The following is a 17,351-nucleotide window of genomic DNA, read 5'->3' as shown; positions in this document are numbered from 1 at the left end:
CAATTTAAAATAACTGTCTTTCAGGGTTCTTTGATGAATAGAAAGTTCAAAAGAACATTAATTAGAAATAACCTTTGTATTATTTTATAACCTAAGTGTCTTTACTATCACTTTTGATCAATTTATTGTATCATTGCTACATAAATGTATTAATTTCTTTTAAAAAATCTTACTGACCTTAAACTTTTGAACAATATATAAAACGGTGTATATAAAATTATTAGTAGTATTATTGTATTTATTTAGATGTTTTTCCTTCAGTTATTGTCTTTAATAGTCCATGTGTACATTCAGGACTGTTTTGTGTACTGATATCATCAGTCAATTCCCATCACTCCAAAAGTCAAGAATTCCTTCATAATCTTCATCACTTAAAATTCTTTACATGCTGCCATTTCACGTCCCTCGTGTATGTCACCTAGGAATTAGTCCTTCATGGCTTTGCGAAGTGTTCTTTTGGTGAAAGACCGGCTCTGTCTGCGATGACCTTGCTGTTAATTGGGCAATTCCTCCGCTCATGTGACCTCAGCTTTTTCATGGCCTTCCAGAAATGACCCGGAGCTCCCTCGTCTGAAAGCCCATTTAAGAACCCTTTCCATCAGCCAAGGGGCCATGCTAATCTCATCAACATCCCTTTTGTACATTTCTCAAGAGGAATTGTGTTTCTCCTAGGACTCCATCTTATGTGGTTAAGCATGTGTTTTGCTTCTTTGCATATGAAAAAGTAAATTAGTGTGTTTAGGAGATTTTAGGATGTTTCTCAGGGCTGTCAATGGTTTCAGTCATTGAACAATCATCAGATTGTTGGTTTCAATTCTGTATTCTTCATTTTTACACATTTCAGAACTGCAGAGATTTAAGGATTTGTTTTGCTTGTACATTCTTGTGTTCTCATGTTCATCGTGTGTCAATTACCAGAGGTGTTCACACCACATTTTGGCACACATCTCAGTGGTTTACCATCAGGGACTTACCTTCTTTTGAACCCTTATTGCGCAAGACCTTAATTTTTGCTTCACATTTTGCTGCATGCTCGAACCAGTTTCATTCGTCCGTTTCCCAAGTGTTGCTTTATACCTACATGTTGTGCGATTGTTGGCAGAGCAACATCAAGATCTCATTCCACTCTTTACCTCAGCCGTAGCCTCCAAACATCCAAATGCAATTATTTCTGCTACAGTTCTTAACCGCTGTTGTTTGGATGGGGGAAAAGGGTGTCTGGGAAAGTTTGTGAAAAGAAAAGTAATTGGTGAGAGTGGTGTACACTGTGCACACCTAAATGTTATGAGCTAGAATTGTTTAGTTAAATTGTTACCCATGTACTGCTTTTTATTAAAAAGTAGGTCTGTTCTAAAGCTAAAGCTACACTGCTATCTGCTCCCTTTGCAGTCAGCTACCTTCTTCTACAGCACAATCTCAACAAAATAAAAACTTTTAAGTGACTGAATTTTGGGCAAAATCTTCATTAATGGTCGCAGTGGTATTTCAATAAAGTTAGCATGTTGCTAAGCTAATGACTTACGCAGCGGTTAGCATTTGTTTTTGTGACGCCCCACTTTAAAAGTAGAAAATGTTGAATAAGAGTAATGAATGATCATAATTTAGCTGATACTTGCAAATGAGTAAAAACAGACACTATTGCAAGGTTTTATTGAAAATATTATATTTTTTATATTTTATATATATAAAATTCAATATATATGTATTTTTTTTCTGATGAATAACAAAATGTAATTAGACCTATATATTTATAATGAACTTTGAACAGAGCTAATGTTAAGCTGAAATGTAAAGCTCTCCTGTAGAAATACATTGGCTGTCTGATGACAACCATTTTTTCTAAACCCATCATCAAACAATTTGCATAGGCATGGATGAAATGAGATGAGATGTGTCCAGTCCTTTCCACAACACTGATGGATGTTGAGCTGGAGAACAGGCTGTGATATACCCCTGCAGAACCCCCTGCCGAGTTCTGAATGCTGGCTGATTTCCCTTTTCTTTGAACTAAGTGGGAGGAGTGTCTGCCTGAAGTCTTGTCGGCAGGCAAACCAGAGGGAATGTCCTGTACAGAGAGACAGGGTCCCCGTCGAGTGATATGATTAGTCCAATGTGTTCTTCAACAAGGAGGACTGTGTCAGACAAGTGTTAATACATCTGTACATGTATATCACTTGAGGTTTATTACCCAGACTCAGACTAATTCAGGACATCAGTAGTGCCTGGTTTCAGCTCAGAATATGTAGGTGTTAATGACATGAACATGAATTTTTATTTTGTTAAACATGTTCAGATGATGCTTAGCTGTGTACTGTATGTAATATGATTTTTGCATTTGAGCATATTGTGCACAAAAGTGGATTTTTTTTTCTGGAAAGCTTGGTATTACCATGATTTTGGACTTGAACTTTTGGAAATAACATGTTGTTAGTTTGGGGTCGGTTAGATTTTGTAATGTTTTTGAAGTCTAATGCTCACCAAGACTGTGTTTATTATTAGAATGCATATCCTAAGACTGTATTGTATTATCCAAAAATACAGAAAAACACTAATATTGTGGAATATTATTATAATTTAAAACAACTTTTATATATTTATAATGAATTATTTCTATTTTAAATTGTAATTTAATATATAGAAACTTGTAATAGCAAACCTGGATTTTCAACAGCCGTTACTCCAGTCTTCAGTGTCACATGATCCTTCAGAAATCATTTTAAGATTCTGATTTGGTGCCCAAGGAACATTTCGTAATATTAACAATTATGAAAATAGTTGTGATAATATTATTGTGAGACATTTTTTAAGTTTCTTTGATGAATAGAAATTCCAAAAGAATAGGATTTATTTAAAATAGGAATCTTTTATAACATTAAAAATGTGTCCTTGCTGAATAAAAGTCTTAATTTCTTTAAAAAAAGAAAAGAAATCTGAGCTCAAACTTTTAAACGGTAGTAATAGTGTCATTATACAGTATCTGTTTAATCCACCCTCGAGGAAGTGCTTTTATAAATGCAGTGTTTCTAAAATGCCTCAACACTTTTGCCCTTGCAGGTCACAAGTTGTTTAGCCCTTAAATCTACACGGTTGCATAATGCTGATGGACAAAGTTGCTGGTTGTTTGGGTAGATGTGATGAATGGGGGTTAGATCGTTTTAGTTGTCACAGATGCTCAGCGCTCGAGTTAACAGCAGGACCAAGGTCATGTGTTAGCTGTTCCTTTGTAAACAGACAGTCTGTAAAACATTAACAGCCATCCGGATGCTTTCTGCAAGCTCTTTAGATGCAGTCTTTCTCGTTTCATCTCTCTCTTCATACTGTCTGGTCTGAAGAAACTGCAGGTTTTGCCCCACCCATTCAGAGGCATTTTGGCAGCATGGAACGGGCCCCACCTCATGGGCTTCTACGGGACAATCAGCATCAGCTGTCTCCTCTGGCATGAACAGACCGCTGGGTCCATCCCTCCAGCATATGCCTGGAGTAACGCAGGGCTTAGCAGAATTCCTCTTTGACATGACATCCTTTGGTGTATTAGTCCACGAGTTACCTTCACACAGATGGCAAACAGGTTTATCAGGACAGATCTATACGCATATGTACCCTTCTTAACCATAGCAGGACTGCATGTGTTAGAGTAACCTTTAACATCAAGGGCACATTCCTGATTAGAGAACGTTCACATGGTTTTTTGACCAGATTTATCTGTAATGATGATGTGTAAGTCTCAAGGGCTGTGACCAGCGACAAAGTGACCTGTAGTTATTCATTTTCAAAATCATTTGGCAGTTTGAATGACCCAAGTGCAACTTTATGCAAATGAGCAGTATATATGATTTTAATTTTTTGGCAATTAAGTTTCCAATGGAAAGTTTCCAGTTTCCTGCTGTTTCAATAGATATTTGAATAGTGTCTGTCATTTAAACTATTGGAGCAAAACTTTTGGTTCTAAGTTTGATTATTTTCCATGTTTTTTTGTTGTTGTTGTTTTTTTTTTTACGATGCATCGGACCATTTCAGTTTTTGATTTAAAACCGATTCAGCTTTTCATTATCATCCTTACTCAATGTTTACAGAAGTCGTCATTTTAATATTAAAATGTGTGGAAGACATGCCTTGATTATTTTAAAAATGAAGTATTTAGTTCTTTTATTAAACATTTTGAATCTTATTTGCCTGAATCATTTGGTTATGTTTAAACTATGGTTTCTTTGATGCCGTTTGATTATGTGTCATAATTGAATTGTTGTCGGAGAAAATATTTGCAACTACTACATAATATAATAAATCACCTTATCAAATGTATTTTTATTTATTTAATAACAGCTTGTCTCAGCTGATCCTGCTGCTCTCTCTCCTCTATGATGAATGATAATAAATATGTTTTTTTTTTCTTTGCAGGAAAGAGCAGAATGTCTTGTCTCCAGTCAACTGCTGGAACCTTCTCTTGACTCAGGTGAAGAGAGAGAGTCGAGACCACGCCACTCTCAGTGATCTATACCTCAACAACATCATCCCACGCTTCGCCCAGATCAGCGAGGACTCAGGACGCCTCTTCAAAAAGGTGACATTTGTCTTTACAGACCAATCGATTCCTCTATTAAAGCCACTGTGTTGGTCACTGAGCTTGATGCTTCATTTTTTATTTCTCTTTCAGTTCAATCAATAATCTCTTTCTCCTCACCGACTTTTTTTCTCCTTTAAAAAGAGTGCACTAAGTGGGATTAAGAGGTGAATAATTAGCATGAGCATTTAATGCTAGTTTCGAGAAGATATAACAGATCCTGTATTACATGCAACATTTTTATTCATCAAACAGTTGTATGAATGTATTTTATATTTATTGATATTTATATTAGGGCATTAGAACCATATGGTTCATAACCATTTTCTGTGGATTCTTATTTGATCTTCTGCTACTTAAAACTGATATTGAAATGATTATAGTCTAAAATCTCCAGCTAAAATTCTGTATCCTGTCAGTCAGGGGAAGTTGATAGATGTGAGAGAGCATTTCAGCCTTTGGTGTCTCTTTCCTCTTGGCTTGTCTAGACTGGTTAGACAGGCAAGAATGTTCACTATCTAGACCCAGAGCTGTGAAAGAGATGTTTTCTGATTCACACATTTCCTGTCTCCATTGGTTGTCCTGGTGAATCCGTTTCACAGAGTCTTTTATGGTCAAATCTAGCCTTGTTTAGTGAGAAGATGAAGGAACCTCCACAGGTAATCTCCTTAAAACAAGCATAGTTTAGAGATGTCCTATCAGCCCATCAGCTGAGCAGGGAATTTTGGTACTTTATCAGAAGGGGTTGAGAAGCTAATTTTGAATGATGTCCATTTGATAAGACCTCTTGGTCTCAACTATGTGTGATTTAAGGTTCAATACAAATTTGTGCTCTAAGCCTTTCTAAAAATTTCAGATCAAGAGGGAGAAAAGGCTTGATTCATTTTTTAAAAATAATTTCCCCCCCAATATAACTAGCAGCAAGAGCCTCTCAGACCCCAATCAGCACTTCTTTCTCCCCCGCTGTCTCTCTGTCTGTTCCTCAGTTCCCATGAGAGAGAGATGAGCCTCCCTATCAACATTCATCTCATCTCTCTCTCTCCTGTAGTTTAGCTCACCCGGCCCTCCATGCTGCAGGAATAACAGGTCTTTAATTGAACGCTCCCAGTCGGCCTCTCTCTGGAGGCTTCCTGGGAATCGCTGAAGTGCGATTGGACTTACCCTACGTCCTAGTGCTGCACACTTCCCACCTGTCTTAAAAGCTCTGTGACATGCTGGAGAAATTCTGCACTCTAAATGCAAATGCTGTCAAGGGAGCCGTGTCCGGAGGAGGTTTACGACTTTATTGAACCACAAGAGCAGACACACAATAAAGGAAAAAACTCTGAGAAGTGTAGAAGGAGAAGTATGGCAGTGAAGTTTTGGATGAATCCTGTCCTCTTCCTCAATGCCTGATCAGAAACGTAGCGCAATTTGATTTGACTACTTTTTGCTCCGATAATATATGTCATTGGTAAAGTTGATTTAATTAACTAGATAGATTGTATACATAGATTGTACCATTTTCTACCATTAGAAATCTGGTGGCAAATAATGGAGATCCACAATATATCGGTACCATAATGGTAATATTAGACATTAATCCATCCACCCATCCACCCATCCACCCATCCACCCACCCACCCATCCATCCATCCATCCATCCACCCACCCATCCATCCATCCATCCATCCATCCATCCATCCATCCATCCATCCATCCATCCATCCATCCATCCATCCATCCATCCATCCATCCATCCATCCATCCATCCATCCATCCATCCATCCATCCATCCATCCATCCATCCATCCATCCATCCATCCATCCATCCATCCATCCATCCATCCATCCATCCATCCATCCATCCATCCATCCATCCATCCATCCATCCATCCATCCAGTTTTAATTAATTTTTTAGACAAAAGTATGTAGAATTCTAATATTGATCATCCATTGGTTATCGACCATAACATGAAAATAATTCATTCTAATATTGACCATCCATTTGTTATCGACCATAACATGAAAATAATTAATGGCTTATCTGTATCAGCCAGAATTTTAATACTGGTGCATAGAAGTGTTTGGTAAAGTTCTTTGGAAACTCATATAGTGCCACTAGTGTTGCCATTACAAATTGCACTGCTAAAGAAACTATGACATAAATACACATGCATATGTATAAATGCATATACTGTATGTATTTATTAAAAACAGATATCTACTGACAATCATTTTTTTTCCTAATTTCATGTTCTCATTTACTTTGTGAATATATTGTCTTTGTGCATGAAAGTTGAGTTATTTTTCTTTATTAGGAAAAGTCACTGAACTGTGGAATATTGGCGTTTCTGTAGACTAGGCGCTGTTGATAGGAACAATCCTTTGACTTGTGACTGATGTCGAGTGCCAGTAAACCAATCCCCTCACAAACACCCCGAATTGATGTTTCTGTGACAGATTTGTGCAGAACCAAAACCAATCTCCTGCCAGGCTTACGGACAGATGTGTGATCTTTTTCATTTAACAAGTGCATCCTGTCATTAAGGCTCATAAATCCATGTCCTCCTGTCCCAGAGTCTCTCCCCTGTTGCCCAATAGATTTATAGAGCTCTTCATGGAAAATCAATAGTTTACTCCCATTTTTTGGGTTCTTTTTGTGTGTTGTCTTTGGAGTGCGTCTCCGAGCAGATGGAGGAAGGCAGCTCTGCCTGGTCCGACCGCACTCCTGAAGATCCATTTCACCACAGCGGTGTTATGCTGCTTAGAGGGGAAGTGTTATGTGTGTCTGTGAGCAACTGAGCAAGAGAGAGTAAGGAAAAATGGAGAGGAGTATAGCCTAGCCCTAAACCCAACAATCCTAATAGAAAGAGCAGACTGAATAAATCCATCAAATGCTCCTTATTAAACTGATCTGAATAGGCATGTGTCACGGGATGTTTGACTAGTCGTCTGACAACCAACAGAGCAGACAGGAGCCAGCAATGCCAATGCATGTGTTTCCCCCAGCAGGTCTGTAAGAACAAATGAGCTTATAGACGTCAACTGGGGAGACCATATGCTTCTGAACTATCTCCCACACCTTCAGTTTAAACACTTACACATGATAGGAAAACGTAATGGGACAACATTCTCATAAATAAAGAATTTTAATGTTTGTTTGGAGTTATTTTTAGGTCTGTTCACTGGAGTTTGTTTCCAATTATGTTATTACACCTAATTATTACACCAGCCATCAACGGCTTGAGTGGACTTGTGTTGTTTTGGGGTTTATGAATAAATCGGATACACGCTTGTATGTCTGAGTGTGTTTGCCCATTGAGATTATGGTTGCTAATTATGTGTACTTGTGAATATATTAAGAAAAGATTAGCAAAATGTTTTTTCTCCCTCTGTTTTCGATCCCCATCGACGAATAGATTAACTTTTTAAGGCAATGAAATATTGTCCCAAACTTTTAAACAAAATGTGCTTTATTCATGGGCCATCACATGGCAAAAATAATCTAGATTTATCATTTGCTCATTTTATACCTTAATACAATAAAGTGTGTTTTTTTTTTAATGGCATCTTTTACCACAAATAAAATAAAATAATAAAATAGTTATAGTAATAATAAAAACACTATAATAAGATAAAGTTAATATAAAACATAAATTACAGTATATATGACTAATTTATTTATATATAAAAATATGTATGTGTATGGATCTATATATATATATATATATATATATATATATATATATATATATATATATATATATATATATATATATATATATATATATATATATATATATATATATATGATTTTTATTATGATAATAAATAATTATATGTAATAACATAATTTTATGTTTGATAGACTTCCTCAAAGATGCTTAGAGAGGTGCGGTGAGCATCTCCACAGAGTCACTTCATTCACTGCTCTGAATCTGGGTGTTCCTGTGCATTCGCATTACTCATTCCATTGCCTCCAAATACAACACATCAGACCTTCATTATAAATGACTACTCAAAGGCGATCTCCTGCGGGACGCCACCCCACAGCCTACTCATCCATCTCAGTTTTCAAAGGGTTAAAATGAACTCCAGTCTGTCCATCAACAGGAAGGAGCTGTGTGACTGCACATTCACTGTTTGTGAAAAATGACAGATTGACTGTTTGTGAATACTTTCTCAAATCACTTTCACCCTTTACTTCCCCCTTCTGTCTTTTATGACCATGCACACACTTCATCTCCTTTCAGTCACATATTTCCTTTCTCTTCCATCATTTCTGCCACTTCTCATCCTCAAAGGTTGATTGACATCTGTCCAAAAACACCCATAAACCCTCATTCAGACCTTCAAAAACAGGAAAATCCCACAAAATTGTCAATGTAGGGAAAAGGGAAGGAGTAACTGAGTAAGAGCCCTCAAATGCTAGACATCTTCTTGGCCGGCTTTCGAGTTATCAGCCCACAGCGATTGAAGTTTGGACTTGAACTTGCAAGCACTTCATTTTCATGTCATGCTGTGCCTTCATTTCCTAACTTCCTTTTACAAGACACAGCAACCACCAGAACGGCAAACCACCATTTCCATCTCACACAGAGTTTACCAGGCCTCTTTATTCTACAGTCTCTGAGAGGAAGTCTCACCAAATTCACGATTAATGTAAATTGATTGACATTTAACTGAAATTAAATGCTTTTGCATTGGCTATACACTTAACAGCAGTATAACATTTAGATGCAAGTGCACAGGTGGGAGGAACTACTGTAACTGTAAGTAGTGACACTTCTAACTTACAGGGATAGTTCACCCAAAAATAAAATAATCATTTAATCATCCTCATGTTGTTACGAAACCTATGTGACTTTAATTCTTCTGTGTCAATGGGATTCGACGCGACATTGGACCCCACTGACTTTCATTGTATGGACAAAAATGAAAATCTTTTCTTTTTTTGTCAAAGAAAATCATACTGGTTTGGAACAACTTGAGGGTGAGAAAATGATTACAACTTTTAAAGACAATGTACATTGGTGTTTGCAACCCATTTTAAATCCATAATATGATGTAATTCAAATAAAAACATGATATTCAACTAGAAAAAGAGGCTTTGGATGTTCCCATTTGCCCATAAGATTAATATGGCCCTGTGTGCAGTGGTCCTGTATAATCTGATGGGTTGGGCAGGACTGTATTGAACTAGATGTGTTTGGGGTAAGCTGGTGCTGACCTCCATTACTGAGAGGGCAGATAGGCGTCTCATCGGTCCGTCTAACAGTGACAGCCTCGAGGCTCAAGGCCCAAGAAGGATAGCCAATTGTAATAGAGAACAGGGCACTACTGTTAATCATGATCTGCACCATTATCTCCCTCTATTTGTCTTTTACTAATGTATTTTTCTTCTCTTACAGAGTAAAGAGGTGGGCCTCCAGCTGCAGGAGGATTTGATGAAGGTCCTCAACGAGTTGTACACGGTAAGATACAAACAGAGCTTAGTTGAGCGTAATTTCAGTCTGAGGCGATCATCTTTCTGTAGCATTACCATGTTCCATTTTCTGTTTGCATCACTTTCTACCTCAAACTTCAAACGGAGTGTCGGTACATTATGTCCTCCTTGTCTCTCTCTCTCTCAATATCTCTGGTTGTTTCTATCAGCCTACTGCAGTTATGAGGCATTAAGTCTCTGCTTCAGTCGAGTGCTTATTTTGGTCTCTTGTGGTTGTATTCCAATCAGTGTTTTTGAGGCAAGGGGTTGGCTATAGTTACTTTTTCTTCTTGTTGAAAACATTTTGATAGCTTTTAGTCACTGTGTACCTCCTGTGTGTGGTTGTTGTGTCCAATTTGTAGTTTTTGAAGGGGCCTAGAAGGAACCATTTAATCGCCCCTTAATGTTTTAATGCCTTGAAATGGATGTTTGTGTGCATGTGAACAAAATAATGTTTTTCCAGATAGTCACTGTAATTCATTAGTAAGACAGAAGGACATGAACAAGTAGTGAATGATAGTAATTATAGTGTGTCAGCCAGCAATGAATAATCTGCTGGCACGTGGGTTGACTGTTTGCAGCCTACCTGAGACTCTAAAGCAGATCTATTGCTTTTGCAGTGCCAAAGAGGAGCACAGCGAGTATGAGACACTCCAAATGGTGATGATGCTCTTAAGATGGTAATGAACAGCAACAGCTGTGGGTCAGAAGTCTGGAATCCAGTCTCACCCTTAACTGACTGTAATCCTTGAAGATTTTATGATATACCAGCTATGCTGTATGTTTTATACTCCTCAACCATCAAATAGTAAACTTGTATATTTAGTCTTAATTAGTTACCACTTAATTATTTATATCATATTTTAATAAATAGTTTATAATGAACTTTTTCAGTGTTTACATTCTAGCACAAAAAAAAAAAAAACCTTTCATGGCAGTTATCCTTTGTTTTAACCCTCTGTGGCAGTAAATTACTGTTTTATAGACTTAGCGTTTACAGTATCTGTACCACCACAGAGACCCATGTTCACTGGCAGAGCTGAAATTAGCAGATGTGCATGGAAAATTCAAGGAAGATTCAGTTGATTTCGAAGTAATGTTGTCATAGACGAGTGCATCAAGGCTGCTTTCTGATGCAAAGTGCAGTGTTGCATGGGGGTTCCACACATAGATGTCTTTAATTAGCGGCACAGCTAAATAATCCTAATGATTTCAGGGTTTTATTATTACTGAGAGAAGAAATTAAATTAGAAATGCCCTTTGCACATATTTCTGTATTCCTTATTTTTGTGGGGGAGGAAGGAGTAGTTTGGGGTTTTTAGGGTGGGGTGTTCTGAGCTCAAATGTGGTAGGAGGAGAACCCGTGATATTGGCTTACTTTGAATGGCGACTGGATTCCCCCCCATACAAATCCACACATGGTCTCCTGGGAAATGACTGTAACCCATTTCAATACTCCATAAAAAGTCAGCAGATCCTTTAATTAAAGAGTTAAGGATGATGAAAATAAACCTGGCACCATTTTTAGTGACATCTGTGCTTTATATGAAGAAAGGGAGGAATGAATGGAAAAGCTGATGATGATTATCTCAGCCTTTTGGACCTGAGAGGAACCTTATAGGGCTGAAAATAGTGAAAAACATGATGAAATGGGTTTCTTCACTTTTTTCAACAGTGGCTAGTTCAGTAGTTCACCCAAAAATTCAATTATGTCATAATTTACTCACCCTCGTGTCTTTCCAAACTCGTATGACTTTCTTTCCTCTGTGGAACATTTTTGGGTGAACTATTCCTTCAAGAATGGGAAAAGAGCCTGACGCTTTTTTGCACTTTACAAGAGCAAGTCATTGAGACCCGCCCACATCTATGTTTGCCAAATTCCTCTTGTAAGTGTTTCCTATTAATGATGACACTGCAAAGAGCTTACTAAATTTATTATGCCCATCATGAAGACTGACACCCTCATGAAAGCCAGTGAAAATGTAGGGAAATGGAGTCCATTAACTTTCTCTCTTTTAGACGGGGAGTGATGGCTTGGTATCATCTCTCCGGTCTTGGCAGAGTGTTCGATTGCAAGCACAAGAATGGCGTCACTCTTTGACATTCCTCTCAAAGGAGAAGTTTGGAATGAGATCCTCCCTTCAATCCCATTCCTAAATTTAGCATCCGCTGAATACTAGCTATCAAGCTTGGTGGCATCTTTCAATCCTTGCAACAGATGACAGAGCCAAGAATCTTTCAGTCTCACTTTGGACTTGTTAACTGTTCATTATAGGGGTCATATAATTTGATCTGCAATTTGTTATGTTTTTTATTTTATTTAATAAAATATGAATAAATAGTCATTTATTTGTATTTGTATATGACCCCTTCAAAGTGCTGCATGGTTTGCAGTCCACCTACTTTGATAAATCTATGCTCTGTGTTTTCCTCGTAGCAATTTATTTGAGTCGGTTGTGTTGGGAATAACTATGTGCTGTTAAAGCTGAGAGGTCACCAGTTCAGATGTCTTCCTATTTCAGTCTGATTCTTGTCTATAATCTATCTTTTTAAGCTGCCTTCATGAGCATAACCACCTGTAAGGATCCTTATTTAAACAAACCACCACGACACAGATGCAAAAGCAGTCTGACAAATATTTATACTTCCTTTACCATCATATTTATCTGCAAAATCCAACTAATCACTTTTAAACCTACATCCCAGCCTACATTTCATGGTGTGTTCAATGTAGGAACAAAATGAACTTAAGGTATGGGCCCTGAATGGATTTGTCCATGGGCTCATACTGACATGTGAATTAGCCCATACCTCAAACTCCAAATTGGCCCCACCATGAAATGTAGGCTGGGATACATCACTGAGCATGATGCATTTGCCCTACGTCTATGCTACAACTTTATGCACATTTAATGTACATTTCCTCTTCCTCGCTGCACAGGTGATGAAGACCTATCACATGTACAACATGGACAGCATCAATGCCGAGAGCAAGCTGAAGGATGCGGAGAAGCAAGAAGAGAAGCAGATGAGCCGCAACGTCCGACACGAGGACAGGCAGACCCCGCGCTCACCCGACTCCCTCACCAGCATCAAGATCGAGGAGAAACATGTGCGCCGCAGCTCCGTCAAGAAGATTGAGAAGATGAAGGAGAAGGTGAGCAGCGAGATCAGAGAATTCAAATGAGAAGGGGTTAATGAAAGGAGATATCAGAGTGTCTTGTACAGTTTAAGCAGAGAATGTGGAGGAAAGGTGAACGTGGGCAGAAGAAGAATGAACAGATGGAGGGGGATTTCAGAGAAATGGGAAAGGTGATGGAGTGGGAGTTGAGAGAGAGGGGCTGAAAGGAGCTGAAACCACTGCCAGATGGTGTTGAGGGTCCTAAACCTGATCCTGGACAGCTTTAATGACCTGTTGACAGTGGTTTATCCAATATATAACACGCATCAGATATGTAATCCATGCTTGTCATGGCTAAATAATACTATGCTTATGAAATACATGATTTTGAATGGTCAATCACAGCATTCTGCAGTCAAATAAAATATGTGATCAACAGTGGTCTTTTCAGGTCAATGAAATATAATACAATTAAATAAAATTAATTAAATCAGTGACCAGAAATGATGTTTTCATGCCATTTACATATTTATTTTGTAAGTAGCAGTGCAACACACAGTATAACGCACAATCACTATCACTTGTACTCTCGTATTTCTGAGATTCCAGGCTGCAAATTCCAGAAATTTCCAATTCGATATGGTAATCCTTAGCACTAAACGGCAGCTTAATTCGTCAAAATAAATGGCTCCACCATGACTGTATACACTGTGTTGTAGAATGTCATTTGATGATGTAATGAGATGACATGCGGTCAGGGGTCAAGCATTAGCATGTCTGGGACAGATATTGTTGTCAATCCATGTCTTTGTTCTTCTGGAGTCCTCTGGTTACCATCTCTGTCCAGTACCACCAGCTTACAGAATGAATGATGGGATCATCGCTGGGTTGTTCCTGGGCCACCTCTGTTTCCACAAGACCAACAGCAGCTCCTCTATGTGCGTCCCACTATAGAGAGCCTGTGGTCATCCCAGCAGCATTTACAGATGGAAATGTAGTGTAGTTTGTGGTGGCAGCTCTAACATTTCCATATTCAGGGAGAGCTAGTAGAAGCTAAACAAGGTGCCATCCATCATGATCTTATGTTTTATTTTAGCTTTAAAGGTTTTGTACACTCAAAAATAAGAGGTCTGTCATTATTTACCTACAATCTTGCTTTTCCAAACCGCATATGATTTTATTTTTTACACAAACATTTTTAAATAGATGTTTTCCCCATATTCAGGTTTCGCAACAGTAGCGAACCAATGATGTTTATAAGTATTGACATACAACTATCAGTGGAAAATTACTTGAGCTTTGGTGGCCAAAATTTTGAACTAGTTTTATGATGATTTTGGTACTTAATGGTGCTTGTTTTGGAGCTTAACAGCCTGCAATCACAATTAATCTGTCCCTTTCTGTTGTTGTCTCATTCTCCTGTTTTTACCTTTTATTCTCAGCGGCAAGCAAAATACACTGAGAACAAGCTGAAAGCCATCAAGGCCAGGAATGAGTACCTTCTTGCTCTGGAGGCCACCAACAACTGCGTCTTCAAATACTACATCCATGATCTGTCTGACCTCATAGATGTAAGTCCACCCTTGTCTCATCACCATAGCTTCAATATAGCCTTCACTTTAGCCAGTTTGTAAATCTTTAAGTTATTATTGTGTATTGTTATAAAGAAGTGTACTGCATACAAAAAACACTTTTTGAGCAAAATTTTAGCATTATTTATGTGCTATTCTAGTTTTTATTAATATTTTGAATGAGCTTTTTTACATTTTCACTTTTCATTTTAAATGTAGTAATTTTGTTATGTGCTTTTGTCTTTTTTGTTGTTTTGTATTATTCTAGAATCTAGATAATTTTTTTATTTCAGTTTTAATACTTAAATATTTTAGTACTTAAACTTAAAGGGATAGTTCACCCAAAAATAAAAATTCTGTCGTCATTTACTCACCCTCATGTTGTCCCAAATCTTTATGAGTTTCTCATTTCTTCATTTTTGGGTGAACTATCCCTTTAAACTTATTTCAGTTAGTTGCCAAGACAACATTTCTAATTTTCATTTGAGTTTTTTTAAGTTTAAGGTTGTCCATCTAATATTTATATTTTAATTTATTTAAGCTTTATTTCAGTTACTGACAACAATTTTTAATAAATAATAATTACAAATTTTCGTGAACAGTAACAAAACTGTTTTGAACTAGTTTGTAAGGGGTAATTAAAAACTTATGCTAAACAAATACCTGAAAAATATTATAAATTAACAAGCTTGGAGCAGATGATGAAATGAAACTAGAGCAGTTCTCACACAAATTTTCTTTTTCTTTGACTGCATCAGAATGTACAAGAAATGATTGCACTAAAGTCAATGCAAATCTGCAATAAATAATAATTCTTTTATAAGTGTCTTTTCATTTTTGCAAAAAAACATTTAATTAAATTATTAAGTAATCAAATTACACAATTCAGAAAGTGCAAATAACTTTACAATAACTAAAAACCCATCTGAATTTGATGTATAGAAAAATTACAGAATGAAACATGTCAATGTGATAAAGCATCAAGAATTATGCTTCCGGTCATGTGTGAGCCAACCGGCACACTTTTTTTTTCCCTGGTACTTTTTTATGACCTGTGCAACCCTGGCTTAAAGGACGTTTAAATGTAATGCCCTGAATAAGCCCATGGATAGAGTGTCCCACAATGTAGTAATTCCCTCTGACAGTGTGCTGCCACATCGGACTTCTTTCTTCGAGTGTGACCCTGAAAGTAGACCTATAGCAGCCCCTTGTGTGAGCACCGCAAGAGGGCCCACTTGTCCCACCATATCAGCATCAGATTCCTATCAAGGCACCCTGAAAGTGGTGAAATCTCCTCCTCATATTACCCTCAATTGCGGCACACAGGGGCCCACACAACACGACATCCTCTTTTCTGTGTGAGGATGATGGATTTACTCTGAGCGGTCTTTCACTTGAAGCAATCAGAGCGTGGAAGTTGTAACCATGTACTGGTTAATAACCAAAAGTGTTTTTTTTTTTTTACTCAGAGGGTGTTCAGGTCAGACTATTATTATTATTAATTATAATTGTAATAATATTCTTTTTCTTTTTTTTTTTTAGTACTAATAAAAAAATCACTTGAATGTACTTTATGTTGCTTTGGATGAAAGTCTTTGCCAAATGCATAAATGTTGTGCTTTACTCTTTATTTAACTGCCTTTCTCAACATAAAATTTCCATTTGCAGCTTGAAATACCAACCAAATGCCCTTTTTTTTCTTCCCCTCTCTCAGTGCTGTGACCTAGGCTACCATGCCAGCCTGAGTCGTGCACTGCGTACCTACCTCTCGGCTGAGTTTAACGTTGAGACTTCCAAGCACAGTGGTCTGGAGACCATCGAAAATGCTGTAGAGAACCTAGAGGCCAACGCAGACAAACAAAGACTCATGGAGACCTACAACAACGTCTTTTGCCCTCCGATGCGCTTCGATTTCCAGTCACACATGGGTGATATGGTCAGTTGGTGTGATTTATTATTGCTTAAGACATGACACTGGTGAAATTAAGTAATGGAATATGCAGAGGTGGTAATTATTTTCATGCCCCAAGCAATATACCAACAGCAGAGTCGCACTGTGTGTAAACAATGACACAGACATTCTTAAGCAAGTGAGTGCAGCTTTACTGTTGCCAAATGCTTTTGCTCCAATATACTGTATCAAAAATCTTGATGATATAAAGATATCTGATCTGCTAAACATCACTTGTTAATACATGCTACAACGACAAGCGTTGTCTCTCTGAGAGGATGTGTCCTTCTGTTACATGAGACTCTTGCAAGACTGTCTTGCATGTCCAAACAAACCCAGACACCTCTAGAGGAATGAAGCATTTCTCAATCAGGTGTTGCACAGTGACAGACATGCCTGCTGAGAGACCTCTGTTGCTTTAGCGCTGTATTATTATATATTGTCATTAGACTTGTCAGGGTTGGGTGAACACAGTGTGAATATTAAACTGGGATAAGAGGAGGAATCTTAACATTGAAAAAAATTACACACTACATGTAGTACACTACTGTACAGCTCTCCTAAAAGTTAACGTTTTTAATTGGACTAGATTTTTCCTTATTAAATCCATCAACAGTTGATTCAACAACTGCTGTGTTGAGATTTAAGATGCTGATTTTTGGTTTTTAGCTGACCTTGC

At 37.6% G+C, this 17,351-nt stretch overlaps 1 protein-coding gene across 1 annotated transcript in view; it reads left to right on the top strand.

The window, feature by feature from the left end:
- Nucleotides 1-17,351, top strand: part of srgap2 (SLIT-ROBO Rho GTPase activating protein 2) — a 91,548-nt gene that overhangs the window by 54,105 nt on the left and 20,092 nt on the right. The window contains 6 exon segments of the mRNA XM_079858055.1: nucleotides 4,399-4,561; nucleotides 9,956-10,018; nucleotides 12,971-13,186; nucleotides 14,593-14,721; nucleotides 16,436-16,690; nucleotides 16,693-16,770. Coding sequence (XP_079714181.1) covers nucleotides 4,399-4,561; nucleotides 9,956-10,018; nucleotides 12,971-13,186; nucleotides 14,593-14,721; nucleotides 16,436-16,690; nucleotides 16,693-16,770 — 904 coding nt within the window.

Source organism: Squalius cephalus (genome assembly GCF_949319135.1).
Source record: "Squalius cephalus genome assembly, chromosome: 22".
Classification (NCBI taxonomy): Eukaryota; Metazoa; Chordata; class Actinopteri; order Cypriniformes; family Leuciscidae; genus Squalius; species Squalius cephalus.
This window is presented reverse-complemented; position numbering and strand designations above follow the sequence as displayed.